Source organism: Chlamydotis macqueenii, chromosome 8 (assembly GCF_036417535.1).
Source record: "Chlamydotis macqueenii isolate bChlMac1 chromosome 8, bChlMac1.mat, whole genome shotgun sequence".
Lineage (NCBI taxonomy): Eukaryota > Metazoa > Chordata > Aves > Otidiformes > Otididae > Chlamydotis > Chlamydotis macqueenii.
The window spans coordinates 19105643-19123311 of NC_141563.1; the positions used below are offsets into that span (position 1 = coordinate 19105643).

At 39.2% G+C, this 17669-nt stretch overlaps 2 protein-coding genes across 4 annotated transcripts in view; one reads left to right on the forward strand and one right to left on the reverse strand.

The window, feature by feature from the left end:
- SLC44A3 (solute carrier family 44 member 3) overlaps nucleotides 1-11037 on the reverse strand; it is a 99179-nt gene extending 88142 nt beyond the window's left edge. Inside the window, exon 1 of one of the 3 annotated variants that reach the window (XM_086753588.1) lies at nucleotides 10914-11037. The gene's annotated coding sequence lies outside the window, so the exon portion shown is untranslated. The remainder of the gene's footprint in view (nucleotides 1-10913) is intronic. The other 2 variants (XM_086753587.1, XM_086753592.1) reach the window with 2 other exon arrangements.
- F3 (coagulation factor III, tissue factor) lies at nucleotides 10921-17370 on the forward strand. The gene is made up of 6 exons (XM_086753594.1): nucleotides 10921-11022; nucleotides 12127-12241; nucleotides 14329-14513; nucleotides 14905-15086; nucleotides 15210-15369; nucleotides 16170-17370. Exons 1-6 carry the CDS (start codon nucleotides 10953-10955, stop codon nucleotides 16307-16309), a joined length of 852 nt encoding a protein of 283 aa, XP_086609720.1. The 5' UTR covers nucleotides 10921-10952; the 3' UTR covers nucleotides 16310-17370.
- Nucleotides 17371-17669: the final 299 nt, after the last annotated feature.

The following is a 17669-nucleotide window of genomic DNA, read 5'->3' on the forward strand; positions in this document are numbered from 1 at the left end:
CAATATTGCATACATGCTACAGATTATTCACAAGGAAAGGCAAAGCTACACATATCTAGTGAAATCTTTCAAAATCTTTCTGTATCGATCAAAACCTAATATGCTGCTAGTGCAGGGAGTTGTTATTGTGTTGATACTCAGTGTACACCCTGACCTTTATCAGCACAAAGGCATCTATGCAGAAACTACGCAAGTTGTACAGTCAGGTTTCTTCCCTGCATATAGGACTTGCACAAGAATATGGGAACAACCTCCAACAAGATTATCTGCTGAACATACATGTATGTGATTCAGCAGAAGGTATGCTGTGCTTTATCTATATATCTGTGTGAAAGTAAGTATGCTTCTGCACAATTATCAGACACAACTTTGTTCGACTTCCTTCCCTCTTTTTATGTCCTCTGCTCAAAAGCCAAAGTGAAAAACAAGTAACAATTGCACTGAGTAGCAGGGGAAGAATATACTTGCTTTGCATATTCTTTGAACATTGGGCTTATCTGGTGTCTGAGAAGCTAGAATAGGAGACTTACAAGTCAGGCACTCCTGTTTTCAACCCCCTTCTCAAACAGAGTGCCCTGTCTGCCTAGTGCTGCTATTTTTTTTGATGAACTGGACTTCGTTATATAAGTACGAAATCCCATTTTATTTTAATGAACAATTGTAGTTTTGTTACATGAAAAGCATGTTAAATGCCATTCAAGTCAAATGTGATGACAGAAAATGCTGGGTTTGATTTTATTTATTTATTTTTTTAGCAGATCTAGTAAATAACTCTATAGTGAGGCAAATGCATATAAACTAATGATTAGCCACAAAATTCAGGGCCTGTAGCATTTAAGATCATTTTAGAATTCTTCTTACAAAAGAATCTTTATTGCAGTTTGTTTTAATGGTGCAATGGATGCTATCTGATCTGTTTGTTTGCAGTTTATTGTGTCTTGTATGTTATGTTCTGCCAAAAAGAAAGGGAGGAAAAAATGAGTGAGAGGCGTAGCAAGGAGGAGTCTGCAATAAAAGCAGAGAACAGGAGACTGCTGAGAAGATGAGGGAGCAAACATACAGCCAACTCTCCAAACTGAGTTTTAAAAAAAGCTTTTTCTAGGAGCCTAAAGGGACTCTGTCAAGTTTATTGCAACTCAGGAAAGATTGTGGGGAAAAGTGCAAACCTAGAGGACAGGGCTGTGTTTTGCAGGAAAGAATGAGTAGAGAACTTTGATTTAACATACACTTTCATTTATCTTCTGTCTTATTCAACATTATCCTATTTAAAGAGTGCATAGTTCCAATTTTTGTCTAAATGCAAGTTAGTTTAAACTTTATAAAACCCTTTACCGTGCTAGAGTATGCAGCATTTGGAAAAGATCTAGGTGACTACTTCAAAGTTTCCACTAACCTGGGGACCTGCCACCAGCAGACATACTACTTCCTACTTGTTCATCAAAGCACTGAAGAGCCTAAGTTTGTAATTGGAAGCTTACAGGGGAATGGTTTTGACTGTCTACATGTCTTAAATAGCCAAGGAGTATTTTCTCTTTGTATGAAAGGTAATTTGCCTCCTAGACTAACAATTGTTGTATCAATCAGATACCAGCCACACTAGTTAAATCAGAAGGAACCAAATTAGGAGACAGGGGAAGAGATGTTCCTGCTGGTATCAGCAGGAGTCAGTGTGGTTTAGATGACGGAGGCTGACACCAGGAAACAAAAACTGATCTGATGCTATTTTGCAGTTAGATATCATGGTGAAAGAACAATCATAACTGGACTCAAATAAAATTAGTTTTTCAAACTTAGAAATATAGGCTATATCTAGCTGTTAACAGAATAATCTGAAAGTACACATTCTTTATGAGCAAAAGTATTCGAAATACAGACTGATCGATGTTATTAATTTTTAGTTTTTCTTTGTTCTAAACATTCAACCTAAGAACATATCTCCTCTATGTACTTTACATTCCACTCAAATATGCTCACAAAGCTCCAAACACAGCTAATCAAACAGCTACATGTCAAAGTTAGCAGTTTGGAATAGCAGTATTTAGTTTTTACAAGAGACCCTAACTTGACTTCTAACGCATTAAAATACAAAATATAATGACACAGTTGTTTTTAAATCCTTGAGATTTTCAGGGTTAAACATTCAGCACTTTGGCACAAACCACATAGCTTTTCTAGCTAAATACTGGTTAGTGGAAGTTTCGCCTCACCCCTTCTTTACTAACTCCTAAATGAATTCCCACAGGTCAGTAGAAGTGCACTCTGCCAGCCCTCTGATATGGTGAAAGAATGCGTTTGGGTGCTGGCTGTGACAGGAGCACTGTAGCACTCCACACACAGGAATGTAATGCCTTAGATTGTACCAGTTTATGCTGTAATCATCTTGTCCTTAAACTGGCTAAGACAAATTGTTTATAACATTCAAATACAGAGAATGAGTATGTCTGTAAAGCCCAGTGTATAGATATTCAAGGAAACCGTTTCAGACCTTCCCCTTAGATCAGATCTAAGATGTTCCTTTCCCTTTATACTGGACAGCTAGGAAGCTGATTAGCAACAGATATGTCCCTCTCTTTGCATGGTTTTTTTTGGCAGGGCTAAAATATTAAGATCTTTACACTGACCTCTATGATTTGGGTTGACAAATAACCAGAAGCAGCAGAGAACATGTAAAAAAGTGGTATGATCTCTGCCAGTATTTTGTCAACACTGACATCAGAGAACAGCAAGACTCAAATCCTTTCACTCACAGCATCTGGAAGGTAAAATTCACTCTTTCTTGTCAAGGTGATGAACTCTGAGCTCAAACCAATGGTGCTGCATTAGCCATTTAAGTCTTTTAATATTTTCTTTGTTCCTTTAAAATAAAATTTCAAATCTGACACTGGGGGCACAAATGCACTAATTTCAGTAAATATTCTGTCTGATTTACATTATTGTATTTTTTTTTCAAAAATAATGTCACTTTAAAGTGATATTTAATTATTCAGTAAATTGTGAGCAATTATATCAAGTTAAATAGATAATACATATAGTGTTTGGATAGTGTTCTTGCCATTGTGATTTTATTAAAGAATAAGATACAACTTCAGTTGCATTTTTTCTGAACAATATACCATTATTTATTTTCAAAATCCCTAAACAAAAACCTTTCTTTAATCACATAGAGTAACTAATATTTTATGAAATACAATTCTAGCTACCATTGACATGCTTCATTTTCTGAGGAAAAGAGAAACACAAGGATATTAAATTCCAGTGATTACGATCATATATGTGTTCACTAAATTAATTGCAATACAAACTTAGAAAGCTTAAAATAAAGACTGTACTCTGACTGATACATGACTATTACAACAAATCAGCCACTTCCCATTGTACAGAAAACTTTCAGAATTTTAAAGGCTGCCTCAAATCAAGGAGACAATCAATGCTGAGTCTTGTAGTAAGCTACAGTGACATACAAAATGCAGGGTGTGACACTACTTAACTAATGTTCTTCAGGAAGGAGAAAAATGCAGTAACGTGATAGGATAGAATAGAAAGATGACTGAAAGGACCCAGCAATCTACCATCTGAAGCTGGAGAAGCAAAGCCATATCCACCTACTGTCACAGACTGTTATTGGTGCACAGACTGTAACTCGAATTACATTATAGTGAAAAAGTTTTCTATGTACTCTGGTGCTAAACGGCAACCTTTGACAGGACAAGGGGTAATGGTTTTAAAATAAAAGGAAGTAGATTCAGACTTGATAGAAGGAAAAAAAAATATTTACAATGAGGGTGGTGAAGCACTGGAACAGGTTGCCCAGAGAGGTGGTGGATGCCCCATCCCTGGAAACATTCAAGGCCAGGTTGGATGGGGCTCTGAGCAACCTGATCTGGTTGGAGATGTCCCTGCTCCTTGCAGAGAGGCTGGACTGAATGGCCTTTAACGGTCCCTTCCAACCCGAACTATTCTATGATTCTATAATATATTTTTAAAAGTCAAACCTATGTCTGATAAGCTAATTGACTTTCCTTGGGTGTGATACACATTAGCAGATTTGGGAAGCAGAGGAATAATTTCAGAATAAAGTCTCCTAGGCTGTACAACAGATGAGCTACACTGGCATAGCTGGCTGATTCTGTCTGATTACCAAATCCACAATCATTCTCCTATAGCTAAACTCCATTTTCCAATTATTTTTAATCTACTCACCTCTAAGTCAGAAAGACAGTATCAACAACGTAATGCAAAAGTACAGAGATGCAAGATTTTAAAGAAATCCTCAGTTTAATTTTGCAGGTTAGCTTTAGTACAGAATGTCTTTTTCTTGTATCAAATTACTCTAAAAGAGAAAGCTGTATACAAGAGGATTAAACATTATAATAGCTAAGTTAAACAGAGTACAGTTTACCTTTTCCTCTCTCACAGTTCCTAAGAAGTGGTTTAATGACAGCCTACAGACTATGTTTGTTCAAATTGAAGCTTTGTTTATTTTATCCATCTAATAACCTAACGTTCAAGGCATGCTCACACCAAGTATTTTTAAAAAACATTCAATTTTACTACCACTGCCTTCATGAGAAGTTATATATGCCATATCTAATATTAAAAAGTCAGCATTTTTAAACAATTGGTGAAGAAAGGAAATAATTTTTACTAACAGTTATAAGCAACTGCCTAGTAAAATTAATTTATTTCATTTAATTACTTTAAAAGTCATGAGCTGAGACTGGATTCAATATGAAAAAAGATGCTACCCTTAATGTACATGCCTCCTTTTAAAGAGGTCTTATTGTCACTTAATACTTGCATTGCTTTTTTTTTTTTTTTTCAGTTTGGCTACTTCCTCACAAACTCAGGCACAGGGAGAAAACCTAAGTAAAAACCTGTAGACATGGCACTTCAGGACATGGTTTAGTGGACATGGTGGTGTTAGGTTGATGGTTGGACTTGATGATCCTAGAGGTCTTTTCCAACCTTAAAGATTCTGTGATTCTATGATTCTATGGTAGGTGCACTTCCGCACTTGTGTCTAGCATCATTTGTGAAAAATAAATCTTATGAGAGAGATGCATAGGAACTGCAAGATTAATTTATGTAGTTAAGATATTCTAGGGTAAAGGAATTACTCTAAGAGGCTACTTCATTATTGTGGTGGAACACTTCGAATAACGGGAAGACAGACAGCATCACAGTGTCAAACAATAGATTCAACCTCATAAGAGTTTGGTTTGGCTAGCCAAAAGCATCTAGGCACAGAAGCAACTGATATAATTTAGTGTCTGTATCTCCAAAGTTTCTGTCGTGCTTCAATAACATTTATTACTACTTAGAATTACTTGCCCTCTAGCAGGAGAGCATCACTGGTAAATAAACATAGCTGTGTACAACACTACAGCAATACCTCTCCACTCCTGACAACACATCTGTGGTATTGCTGTAGCCATTCACTTTCTGAAAAGTCTTTCATGCATCAAACTAAGTAAAGAGTAGTTTAAATGTTCCTTTACTCAGTCTTATTTACCCCAAGGCATCCCTGAGGATAACAGAAATTAAATGTACACAAACCTATAGGTCAAATTCCTTTTTAAGAAATAATGCTGCAAAACACTATTTTGAAAAGGATAATAAATGCATCACACATCATTCTGTGAGTAAGAAATAGGAAAGCAGACAGTAATTTCGAGTTAACACCAAAGCAACGTTGACAAGAATTTTCAGTGTGAGAAAGGCTCAAAGCCTCCTTCCCTCTCCCCGGCCTCCCAAGCAGGCATCATTTCCATACCAGATCCCAGAGCCAATCCAGACCCAAAATCTCCCACAATATTTGTTCTTTTGCTAGTGCCTGTTTTCAAATTATTCATATGATAAGTGAAGGGATGTGGGTATAAGTAATGTCGTAACAAAACAAATTTTGAAAGCAGAGTATCAGAAAACCATACAAAGATTTGCTTCAGGATTTCTAATATCAATGAGAAAATCATATTGTACATGTGGTTCCCCTGTAAGAAATATCTTTTGCTGATTTCAATTTTTATATCATTTTTGCTAATGATTTTTTTTCGACAAGTGAAAGGAAGTCTCATTAATGTCAGACCTGGATTTAAACTAGTTCTATCCCAGTGCAACTTTGTTATTTTCAGTTAAGCTACATGTGATTCTATAAAATCAAAAGGTAATTTTATAATCACAGAATTATTTATAGTAGTTTAGCTAATAAGAAAATCAGAGATGCACAAGGAATACACCACACTGGAACTTCTATTGGTGTGGAGACTTCAGGAATAAACACAACTACTTTTAGGTGTAAAAGTGGATTCTTCACTCCATTACTCTATTTTAATGACATTGCTTACCACAGGGGTCAGTCAAATTACATTTATTCATGTTCTGTGCATCAAAAAGGGGACTTGGTAACTAATTTTACAACATGATACAAATCCTTTTAATTACAAATACTGTTAAACAAATTTTGTTAATATAGCCATTTTTTAATAAGCTCTATTTGCAGTCTCTTTACTTTTTCTGACTTGATGTTCATTGGTGTAATCACCAGCTACAATTCACACTACCATTAGGGAAGATGCATCTGTTTAGCAGCTATAAAAATAGGCCAGCAATAATCAGAGTGCACTGCAGAATTTCTCAGTGACCAGAGTATTGTTTGACTAGTGTGTGTATCTAATGAACTCTCACACTAGTTCTCACATCCACCCTCCATACCTTGGTGCAGAACATTTGTACAAACAAGTTACTCTGCTTTTAAAGATTTATGAAGTAACTACATATTGAATTTAATTCTCTATACTTTTCCTTTATCTTCACTAGAGACTTTCCATAGATAGGAATTTGTCTTTGCTTAAAAAAAAAAAGCATATCCTGTGATTATGACACAAGAACAAAAATTAGTATAAAATTAAGACACTGTATATTCCTGACTTCACCGTAGACTTTCAGCATATCCATAGAAGAGCTGTGTGAATACAGTTTCCTCCCTATGTATAAAATGGGTGCCATACAACCCACAGGACGTATATAATCTAAATTAATTTATTATGTTAAGGCATTTACACAGACAGAAAGTGTTGATGTAAACTGGCTCTCATTTCAAGACTTTCGAAGGGCCTTTTCCTTTTAGAAAGTTGATTGGAACTGAAAAAGATTGAAAGAACAAAGACCTACACCAGGTACACACAGTGTATCAGTGTATGTTATTGAATTTCACAGCCTATTTAGCACTACATACAGATATATTACACCTATCAAAACTGTTTTGCTTACCAAATATATTAATTATAGCACTGCTAAAATGCAGTGTTTAAAAGGCAGTAGTATTTGTGAGTCTGTGTATCCATTTATAACATAATATTTGATACAACAGATCTGCAAGATAAATGCAAAGATATTTATAGAAGCAGGTACCAAGTCGGAGATTGCTCAGGGAGATAAAACTTCTGCTTTATTTCATCAAATATAATTAATTGTATAAGTAAATTAACTACCCAACCATGTGGGTCAAATGAGACAAATTAAACAAAGATCTGAAAAGCTGAGTGAAAGAAGAAATATCATGAGGAATTTAATTTTGGAAAAAGCTCCCAGGGATTTCCAATCTTACTCACACAAGTAAATTCTACACTATTGGGCATTACAGTATTGCTGACTTTTATGTTAGCATGGAATGGTGAATGTTTTATAGCACTACAAAATTTCAAAACATCAATAAGTATTATGAAATTTTACTTACAATCTTGCAAAACTACCAGCGTAAGGAAACCAATCTGTTACTGATGTCATCCGAGGCATTCCATTACAATGTCAACAATTATAGAAAATAATACAGAAAATATTATGTTGAAATTGCTTTGCTAAGCAATAAATTATTTTGTAGTTCTCTCTAAGCTAACGAGTTTAGAGATTTAGCAGATCTACGATAAAAATAAATACATGCATCTCTTTCAAAAAACCTGGAGTTTCCCAGATTTAGTTTCACTTTTCTCCTCACCTTCCCCATAATCAGTGTGTGGGTTGGTTCATGGTATACATATCAAGGAATGAAAATCTGTAGAATCTGCTTGTAATCTCTCAAACCTTCCTAATGGTGAATAACCTTGATCATACTAAGTTCACCAGAGTGAAGAAGTCAGAGTGGAAGAGGTAATCTCCTAACCTAAAGCATGTAGCCAGGCCTGTGCTTTTGCATGTCTCCCACACAGTCTAAAAAGTCACAGTAACATTCTGGCCTCCATCAATAGAAATGTCCCATTTATTTCAATATTTAAATAGATTTAATTTGACTTGCTTTAGATGCCTATACTAGGAAAATACAGATTTCACCTCAGGAATGAAATTTTTCTCTGCTGACTGTAAAAAGAGCAGAGGATGACTAAATCAGTTAGAGACATGTACAGAGCTGATGCTTACATTTTGACATTCCTCTATGGGAGCCAAATTCTAAATTTCTAGAAAAATTGCCAGAATTCTAAGAAAGCATAATGCTTGCCTACACATAGCAACACATATCTGAAATAAGGGGAAAATTCTGTGTCTTAAATGAGCTGTTGAAATACCACTGAAGTGGGCAGGAAATGTGACCGGAATGTCACAGTTAAGTCACTAGCTGCTGCCCAGAGGCATCAGTGCACGTCAGGTGGTGTAGGGTCCCTCTCCTGTCCTGCACTGGTTGGTGCCTGGAGTCAGGTAGTGCTGAGCAGTTCTCATTCTTCAATCAAAGAGACTTAGTGAAAGAGGAGAAAGAAGAGCAGAAGCAGCAGCAGTTCCTCACCTCAGTGCTTCTCCATTGTCCATTATGCCCTTCCCGTGCCAACCTGATCCAGCTATGTTGTCCCCTTGGCATGCTGTCTTTCCCCTTCAGCTTTCAAATTTTCCATTCAACTTCCTTCCCTCAGAATGACTAGCTTGGTAAAGTTCCTCTGTTTCCTCTAACCACACAACACTCCCGAAGCCCTGCTTGATTGCTTAATCCACGCACATCCTTTTGCTCAGGCTCTGCCTCCCACCACTCTGGTAAACTGGTGGCCTCTTTCCCTCATGCCGCAGCATGGAGCAGGACATCTAAAAGCCTAGCATTAGTGAACACCGGTATATCTTGCTGGAAATTGGAGTAAGGTAACGCTGGTCAAGCTGCTTAGTCTAGACAAAGCCTGGAGGGTTCCCCACCTATCTCAAGCATGGGAGGTCTCGACAGAAGACGCAGGGGTGAGGACAGGCAGCAGAAGGGGATACCGGGATCATCTCCATAAAAACTGGAAACCACCACCAACCTGCTTTCCATCTTTTGTATCTGAACTACAAAGAAATTAACTGGACTTAGAGCCTAAAGGTGATTCAAAGTTTTATATAAGCACCTCTTTTCTTTAAACAAGTGAGTATGGTTTCTCCTTGCAAAGTCCTCTGGAAATAAACTGTGACTTTATAAGGTCACAATCTTGAAAATCTAGTCATACAAGATCCATATTCTACACAAAGTTTAAAGCATGCAAGCTTTCTGGTTGATGTAATACCAACACAGAGCTGCATAGAGACAATGCTGAAATTTGATCAAAAACAAGGCAAGAAAATTAGAAAGTGTATGTCTGGATTTTAATGAAGTTATGCTAATAATTAAAAAATACAGGATTTAGGTGGACCTCTGAACACGCTATATGAATTCCTATGCTAACTCTGGTTGACATGGATATTGTAGTTTGGTCTATATGCATTTATTCGGCGTTATGAGACAGACCTGACTGCTTGCATCTAACGATGTGTCAATCATTAAAATTAAAGGCAATTAAATATGAAACTTCCCTGTTAGTCTTCTACCTGTATTTTCTAGGTATAAAACATTGCACAAATCACCATCACAATAAAAAGAAGAGACAGCTTAATACTGTAAAATGCATCTCTCCCCCTTAATTACATAAATGGCTCTACTACCTGGTCTGTTTCCCACCTTCCCCGCAGAAGAATGAGGAGCTAAGTGCGAGCACAGCTTCCTCTAGAGCTTGAGTATTAGACGAAAACACGGCACCCAAACCCCGGGCTCCAAAAGCTTGGTTTGAGCTCTTAGAAAGGCAGCACCATGAGAAAGATCTATGTACACAGTGAGGCCAGGGGGCCTGACGCAGGCTGAGCTTCAGGAGACCTGTCGGAGACATGTTCTCTGTTACCTGTGAAAATGGCATACCTTTCCGATGTAAGCTTATAGGAAAAGGGTTAACAGGTCCCTGGTTTATGGGAGAGATGAGGTACAAATCCTGAAGGCTTGCACTTTATTTGCTGCCTGGCGTGGCAGGTGAGCTTTGGCAGCTTTCATGTGTGTGCGTGCGGAACCAGAGAACAGGGGCTGCGAGCTAGCTGAACAGTCGTGGCAAACATTTTGTGTGGTGAGGCAAGAACTGACATATTTGGCCCTTCAGAATTCACAGAATTTAAGTTAACTAAGCCAACATAACTTCGGCAGGATCAGCTGCCCTCCAGAGCAGTCGTTGCCGAGCTGGAGTGGTGGTAGCAGCCCTCGCCCTCGACAGCCCAGCCAAAGGCCTGCAGTGGTTGAAGCCGGTTGTCAAGCGCTGCCCATCTTCACCAATATTTCATCCTATGGCCCACGGAGGGGAGTCGAGGGGTGGTGCAAGTGTGGGGGACACCGAGGCGGGGGGACACGGACAGCGGGCACGGCCAGGTGGGCCTGTGCCCGGGGACAGGGTGCGGAGCTGGAGCCGCCCCGCCCCTCTCCTGCCGGTAAAGCCAGTTCCTCCGTGATCCCCTGCTCCGCTTGCTCAACCCGGCGAGCGCTTCAGCCAGCCCCCCTCCCCTTCCCTGTGACCCCGGCCAGCCGGCCTGCGCCGCTCCCACCGCCAGGCTGCCCCGCCTCTCCTCCACACACATATAAGTCCGCGCCTCCGGTACCGTCGGTAGCTCACCGCGCTCAGGGTTCCCGCCGTCGGATAGTTACCCCGAGGATGCTGCGCGCCGTCGCCGGGGGACAGGCTCTGCTGCTGAGCGGCCTGCTGTGGCGCCTGGCCGCCGCTGGTGGGTAACGGCGGGGGGGCCCCGGCTCGGGCGGCGGGGGTCGGTCCCTCTGACAGAGAGAGGGCGGGCCCCGAGGGCAGCCGCTCCGCGCCGGCGGCTGAGGCGAGGGCGGCGGCTGTCGCGCGCGGGGCCGAGGCGGGAGAGCGGTGGTCGCGCGGGGCCGAGGCGGGAGAGCGGTTGTCGCGCGGGGCCGAGGCGGGAGAGCGACACGCGCCGGCAGGCGCCCGGCTCTGCTTCAGCACCCGGACGGCGCAGCGCTCGGGTAGCCGAGGGCTGGTTTCTGGTTTCTTCCGAGGGGGATCCGTGGTGACCATAGCCGGGCCGGTGCTGGCCAGCAGGCGGGGGGCTCTCGCAGGGGTCGGCAGTTTCACGCAGCTGCTGATCCGCTGTAGCAAGGAGGCGTCTGCAAGATTTCTTTACCTTGCCCTCAGTCCTGAGCTTGCCGGGGAGGCCGAGGAGGTGGCGTGTAGAAAATAATTAGGGTCTCGCTCAGTGAAACGCTTGATTTCCAGGGGTTACAGAAGTGCGGGGTTTTCCACCGCGGCTTCCTCCCACGCAGCTCCCCGAGGCGGCTGTGGCGGGCGGCGGGCTGGCGGCCCCCGCGGCCTGCCCTTCCGCCCGTGCCGGGCGTGGGCGTGTAGGGCAACCAGAGATTCCTCAAGACTTTATCTTCCCAGAATACATAAATGGGGAAACTGGAAGCTAATGCCCTCTGCAGCAGGTACACCAGGCGGTGAGTTTGAACTGTGCCGCGTTTATCTGGTGCTTGGACCTTCTCATGAGTATCTTCAAGCCGTTGTGGCTTCCTCAGAGGTCTTGGATCAAAAAGATCTGTTCATTAGACAGAACTACAGATAAGTTACCTCGGCAGCTCAGGAGTTATAAGCAGAAAATAATTTTCTTCTTCTGTTTCTCACTTCTGCCAGAACACATTCCTTTAGTAAGACAAGCATGAGCCCAGAGGGCAGGACCGAGCCTTTTCCCCTAGAAAAACTTTTCCAAGTAGCAAATTAACAGCAACTGCTTCATTTAACTAAATAGTGATAGCAGGGAGCCAGGAATTATATATAATATGACTGATGGCACTCTTTTCTGTATTTAAAGGCAACCTAGGAGTAGCAACAGCAGTTAATATAACTTGGTCTTCAATCAATTTTAAAACTATACTACAGTGGCAACCAAAACCGTCGGGTTACTTCTATACGGTAGAAATACACGGGTAAGTAGACAACATCAAGGTGCACCCATTAATGGCAATTGAAGAAGATGCAAATAGAGGGTGTTTGAATATTTCTGAGATTGAATGTATCAGGAAAAGAGCCCAAACATGAGGATTTTTGAAAATTGCCAGCCCAGCTGTTAATACTTTTTTGTATCCGACTATAAGGATATCTGATTCAAGCTTTTGGTTTTGCCCACTTCAGAAACAGAGAGCTGAGCTTCAGATCAGTATTTCAGTTCTGGGTTCGGCCAGCTGCACTGGAGATCTAGGCCAGGATACTTTGAAGAAGCTGACACTCAATCTGACATACCATGTATTAGGGAGAACTTTACCTTTTTATGCCTTTCAAGGTGTCTGGACAGAGTTTTTCGTCTTTAGTTTTGGGAGGTGTCTGGTAAATATGAGTCTACATTTTATTCTAATCAGTGAATCACCGTAAATGAATAATTTGTTTTGCTGGGTAATACTAAAAATTACCTTTGTTCGTCTGCCTCTGTTGAGACTTCCTCTGTCATGTTTTATGTAAGCTATGAAATACCGTGAATGTAAAAAGTAGCCAGCTTATGTGAAGCATCTAACAACTCTTTCAATACTGCACAAAAACTTCTGTGAAGTTCAGTAATAAATCTGTGCTGTTCTTAGCTCCCATGTTAATTCACAGACCATTATTAAACATGCCCCAAAGGGAAACTGCATCATCAACTCTCCTACATATTAATGAAAATATGGTACTATAGTCTCTTCTGTCTGTAAAAGTAGCTTAGAAATAAGAGCTGTCTCATGACTAATGGATGAAATACCAGTGCAATGGCCTAATGTACTCTTTTGTTCTTTAAGGGAGTGATTAAATTATTAGACTTAAAAACAGACACTAGCAGAATGAATTTTATGAAATTTATGAATCTGGAGTTTCTTTCCAGCCATTTGTGCTTGCAAAAACTTAAAGTCTGTTTGCCCAAGATTCAGTAAAGAATCAGGTATCGTTTTGATACAGAGACACTTCTTCAAACAAGTTGCTCTTATGGATGAAGTGTGCTTAAATGTTTGCTTTCTCATCTATGTACATTTACAGAGTACATTTCTTTGATCACAAAGATCAAATCTCTGTTTTCAAGGCATCTCTAGGACACTGTCACTAACTGATCTGTGACATCGTAAGAAATCTGGTGAAGTGAGAAGGGAGTTCAGGTGACTCTTAAACAAAACTTGACCTACTTGAGGGAAAACTTACTTGTTAATTTCCAAACAGTTGGCACTCTTGCTCTTCCAGCTGAGATCCCACAATTTTGCTTTTCCTTAGTTCGCCAGCTAAAACAGGAAGAGGAATTGAAGCAGTAATATCTAATCTATTTTTCCCTTCCTTCTTATTAGGAAGTAAAATGTGGAATTAACACTTTTTTTCCTGGTTTTAATATTATTTCTCAAGTAAATGGACCTGCTTTCTATCATTTAAAAATCAGGAGAAGTGCATGGGTCTTGGTTTTTGTCAATATTTTTATATTGTAATTTTGCAATGAAAATAGCTGCTACTGTCCGGTTCTTAGTGACATTTGCACCGGCATAGATAAAAAAATGAGTGATATATATGAGGAGACATTGTTGTCACATTAAACAGTTAATATTGGTGTCAACAGAGCTTCCTAGGACAACTGATGTTTCTTAAGGCAGCAGTTTTCAGATGCATCAGGGATAACACTTTCCAAGTGATCTGTGCATCTTACGTTTTTTTTAAATAAATCAGCTGCAGAAAAATCCAAAATCAGAACTAGGTATCGCTTCTACTCAGTTCATATAAAAGAGGGAATTTTTAAATCACAAATGTATCCAATCACATATTTCTGTAATTAATATGGCTCATATTTGATTTACTTGATTCTACTTTAAATTGTGAAATATAGCTGTACAGGATAGTGGGTTTTGAGGTTTTTTCTTCTCCTTTTCAGCCTAGTACACCTGCAAGACTGTGCCACTGGATGAGGGAAATCTATAAAGTTTGAGGGGAAAATATGTTTTTTTTTTAACATATGTAAATATGTTAAAGTCTGGTTGGAAAGTGTTGACGCTTCTTTCTTAACTCTTTTCAGACAGTCATCTGACACCAAAAAAAAATGCATACTGACAACAGAAACAGAGTGCGATGTTACTGATCTGCTCAGGAATGTAAAAGAGAACTATACAGCACACATACTGTCTGTGACGTCCTCGGAGATGGATAACTTTGAAGAACCACCTTTTGCAGTCTCTGAAAAATTTGCACCTTATAATCAGAGTAAGTAGGATTGCCAATTAAATCTTATAATAAACTTCCTTTCAGGGTTACTTCTATTGACTTAAACAAGGTTTAGATTGGGCCTAAAGGTTTTTTCCTATAGATTCTTACAGTAGCCATACTGATATCTGAGAAGAAGATATTCAGACATAAGTTTTCCTTGTTGTGGGGGAGCTTGTAACATTTTAGTTACCATTTGTTTATCACTGGAGTGAGTAGACCATTTTATTAACATTGTGTACTAGATGAAGATATTTGTTAATAACCCAGGATTTCACTGTATTACTTTGGCTCTGTAAACTTATAATAGATTTGAGGAGGGAAAGCAGTGGAGGGAAGAAGAAAAAAAGAGCATTTGGGGAAAAAATTAATTCTAAAAATACTTGTTTAGCTGTTCTTGGAAAACCGGAGATACAGAATTACACACAAAAAGGTTCCAAACTGAATGTTGTCTTCCAAGATCCACTTACACCATATACATTTCCTAATGGAAGCTTTCAAAGTATTCGAGATATTTTTCAACATGACCTGGAATACAAACTCTATTACTGGAAAGATCAGAGTTCTGGAAAGGTAAGTTTTAACTCTACTTTTTACATATTCTATAGCTGTATTAGAGCTACACAATTATTATACTACCTGAAAAGCTAAGACTTTTGCAGCGAACACTTTCTTGAGGTTTTTTTTCCTTTACAGAAATATGCAACAACAAAAAGCCATGAATTTGAAATAAGTGTTGACAGCACAAAGAATTACTGCTTCTACATACAAGGAATCATTCCCTCCCGCAAAGAAAACCGTAATGGTCAAGAGAGCATGGTGTTTTGTACCAGTGTAGGAAGAAGCATCTTAGATGGTAGGTGAAGTCTATCATGCAATCTTCTAACAAAAGTCACTTCAATTCTGAGTATATTTTTATACCTCTTTGAATTGTGATGCCTCTTACAGAATAAACTACCGTACAAGTGAGAGGACAGAGTGAACATGGAAACTCATGGGAAGAGCTCACATTAAGTTATGAGTCCACCATCTTTAGCTAGTTGGAGTTTGTTTTAGGGTTTTGCTAAACTGTTTTGATTAGTTTTAAATTGTCTGAGTTTATAACTGGTCACTGAGGTTTCAGATCTCATCAGTAGCCTTCAGCTTCATTTTTTAATTTTCTGATTGTTTCCCTCAGATCCTTCCAATAACAGGTCCCATAATAAGTGCTTGGAGGATTAGCTCTAAAACATAGGAGTGCTGGAAACCTACAGATCCATTGACTTGTTGTTTGAACTGAAATTTAGTTATTATCTCAAAAGCAGATAATGAGACTAAGACTTTCTTTACTTTTACATTACTTAGTTTCACAGAAATAGTGCAGGGGTGCAGGGGATTACTCGACGACTTCTTGTGGTGGCAACATGGTATTTTAGTGCACTAACTAAACTAGATTAAAACCTAGTGTGAACCAAGTGAATTAAAGCTTTTCCTCAGTTCAACAAATTCACATTAAAATTAATTCAGTTCACACTGAGGTAGTCACTCCACTTCTGTGATAGTGTAAAATACAGAAAGCATTTCTTAGTTCAGTGGAGTGGGTTCTGAGAGTTTGTAGCACTGTGACATTATGGCTTCTGATAACTAAATCTTGGATTTTTTTTTCCTCCCCTACAGAATATGGAGCAGAAGTCTTTATCATCATAGCGGTGATAGCAATTGCGGTCATCACTCTTGCCATTGTCCTGTCAGTGATCCTGTGTAAACGCAAAAAAGCAAAAGCTGCAAGAGAAAAGGAACCACTTAATGGTGTCTAAGGAAAAATTATTGTGGACACTAGTGGCAGTTCCAAAGCAAAAAAAAAAAACAAAAACAAAAACAAACCACCAAAAAACCTAATAACAAAACCCAGAAATTGGGTAATTGAGTAGATTCCTGTCTCATACAGGAATGTTGAAGTCCAAACCTTATGTGGATTCAAAAATCCATTAGACAGTCACAGATGAAAAACCTATATATCAAGAAACTCCTGTGTCACTGGTAGCTGGAGGCTGGAAGAGTATTCCGGTGCTATGTTACAGTAGCCTAACCCTGCTCATATACTCTTCCTAAGCTCCTTCTATTGTCCTGTCTGAAACAGGATTCTGAACTAGATGGACCTTTGACTTGACCAGGTACAGCCATTCAGTATGGCCTTACTGAGCCAGAAGATTTATGGTACTTCTGAGGGGAAAAAAAACACTACTTTTGAAAAATATGTGTCCTTTACCTAACTAAAAGGAACATCTTTCTGTTTCTGTGAAACAAAACCTGTATTTATCTGTCTTTCTTTTAACTTTATTAACTGGTGAAATGATCTGTTAGTTCTGATGTGACAAAGATGCTACTATTATTTCTGCACTTCTTGGATAAAATTAACTTGGTCTATTTATCTTTGGATATAGAGAATCAAAGGTAAAGTAACTGAAACTACTGTACTGGCGACTTGTAAGGAAGACTCTTGAAGTAGGTAGCTGCTATCCATCTGGAAAATATATCTGGATTACACTACACCTAGAGTTACACAGACAGGGTAGTCTGATGGTTCCAAGTAAGTGTTAGAACAAGTACTTTGCAGTTTTTGAGTCTGTAGTAGCTCACTTTATGCAAGCACTGAGTAGGTAGCAGTATTTACTGCATTTTTAACATTTTTAATTAAATAGTTTTATGTGGTACAGTTTCAAATTGTCTTGGTGATGGGATTTGGCATTACCTATTGCTTTGACTAATTTAGTATTTATTTTATAAATGAGAATCTAATTTTTATACTGGTGGTATTTGTATTTATGATGGTAATTTATACTTTTCTAATGAAATAAAGGTGACTGGGAAAATAAGACTTTCTTTTCCTTTTTTTAAAAGAAGCAGAGTATTCATTCTGGAACTAAATTAAAGTGCATTTAGGAAACTTATCTTGCAACAGCAGTCTAAGCAAGCTGCCAGAAGTCTAACCAGGACTGCACAATAAGACTACCAGGGCACCTGCTACCTGTAAGAATAAAAATATGAGAAGCCACAGTTCACGAACTGATGAAAGGTTTTGAGGAGTCCAGAGCTGCTTTTCAGCTCTCCACTTATGTGAGCAACTACTCAGTGTCTGCATTCACAGCTTCTCATTCTAACGGAAAGTAAACTACA

What these genes read in the sequence shown, in the direction of transcription:
- F3 (XM_086753594.1), top strand. Translation starts at nt 10,953, where the DNA reads ATGCTGCGCGCCGTCGCCGGGGGACAGGCTCTGCTGCTGAGCGGCCTG. An exon ending in GTGGCGCCTGGCCGCCGCTG is followed by an intron (nt 11,023 to 12,126) that starts GTGGGTAACGGC and finishes CTGTATTTAAAG; the next exon opens with GCAACCTAGGAGTAGCAACA. An exon ending in AAGATCAGAGTTCTGGAAAG is followed by an intron (nt 15,087 to 15,209) that starts GTAAGTTTTAAC and finishes TTTCCTTTACAG; the next exon opens with AAATATGCAACAACAAAAAG.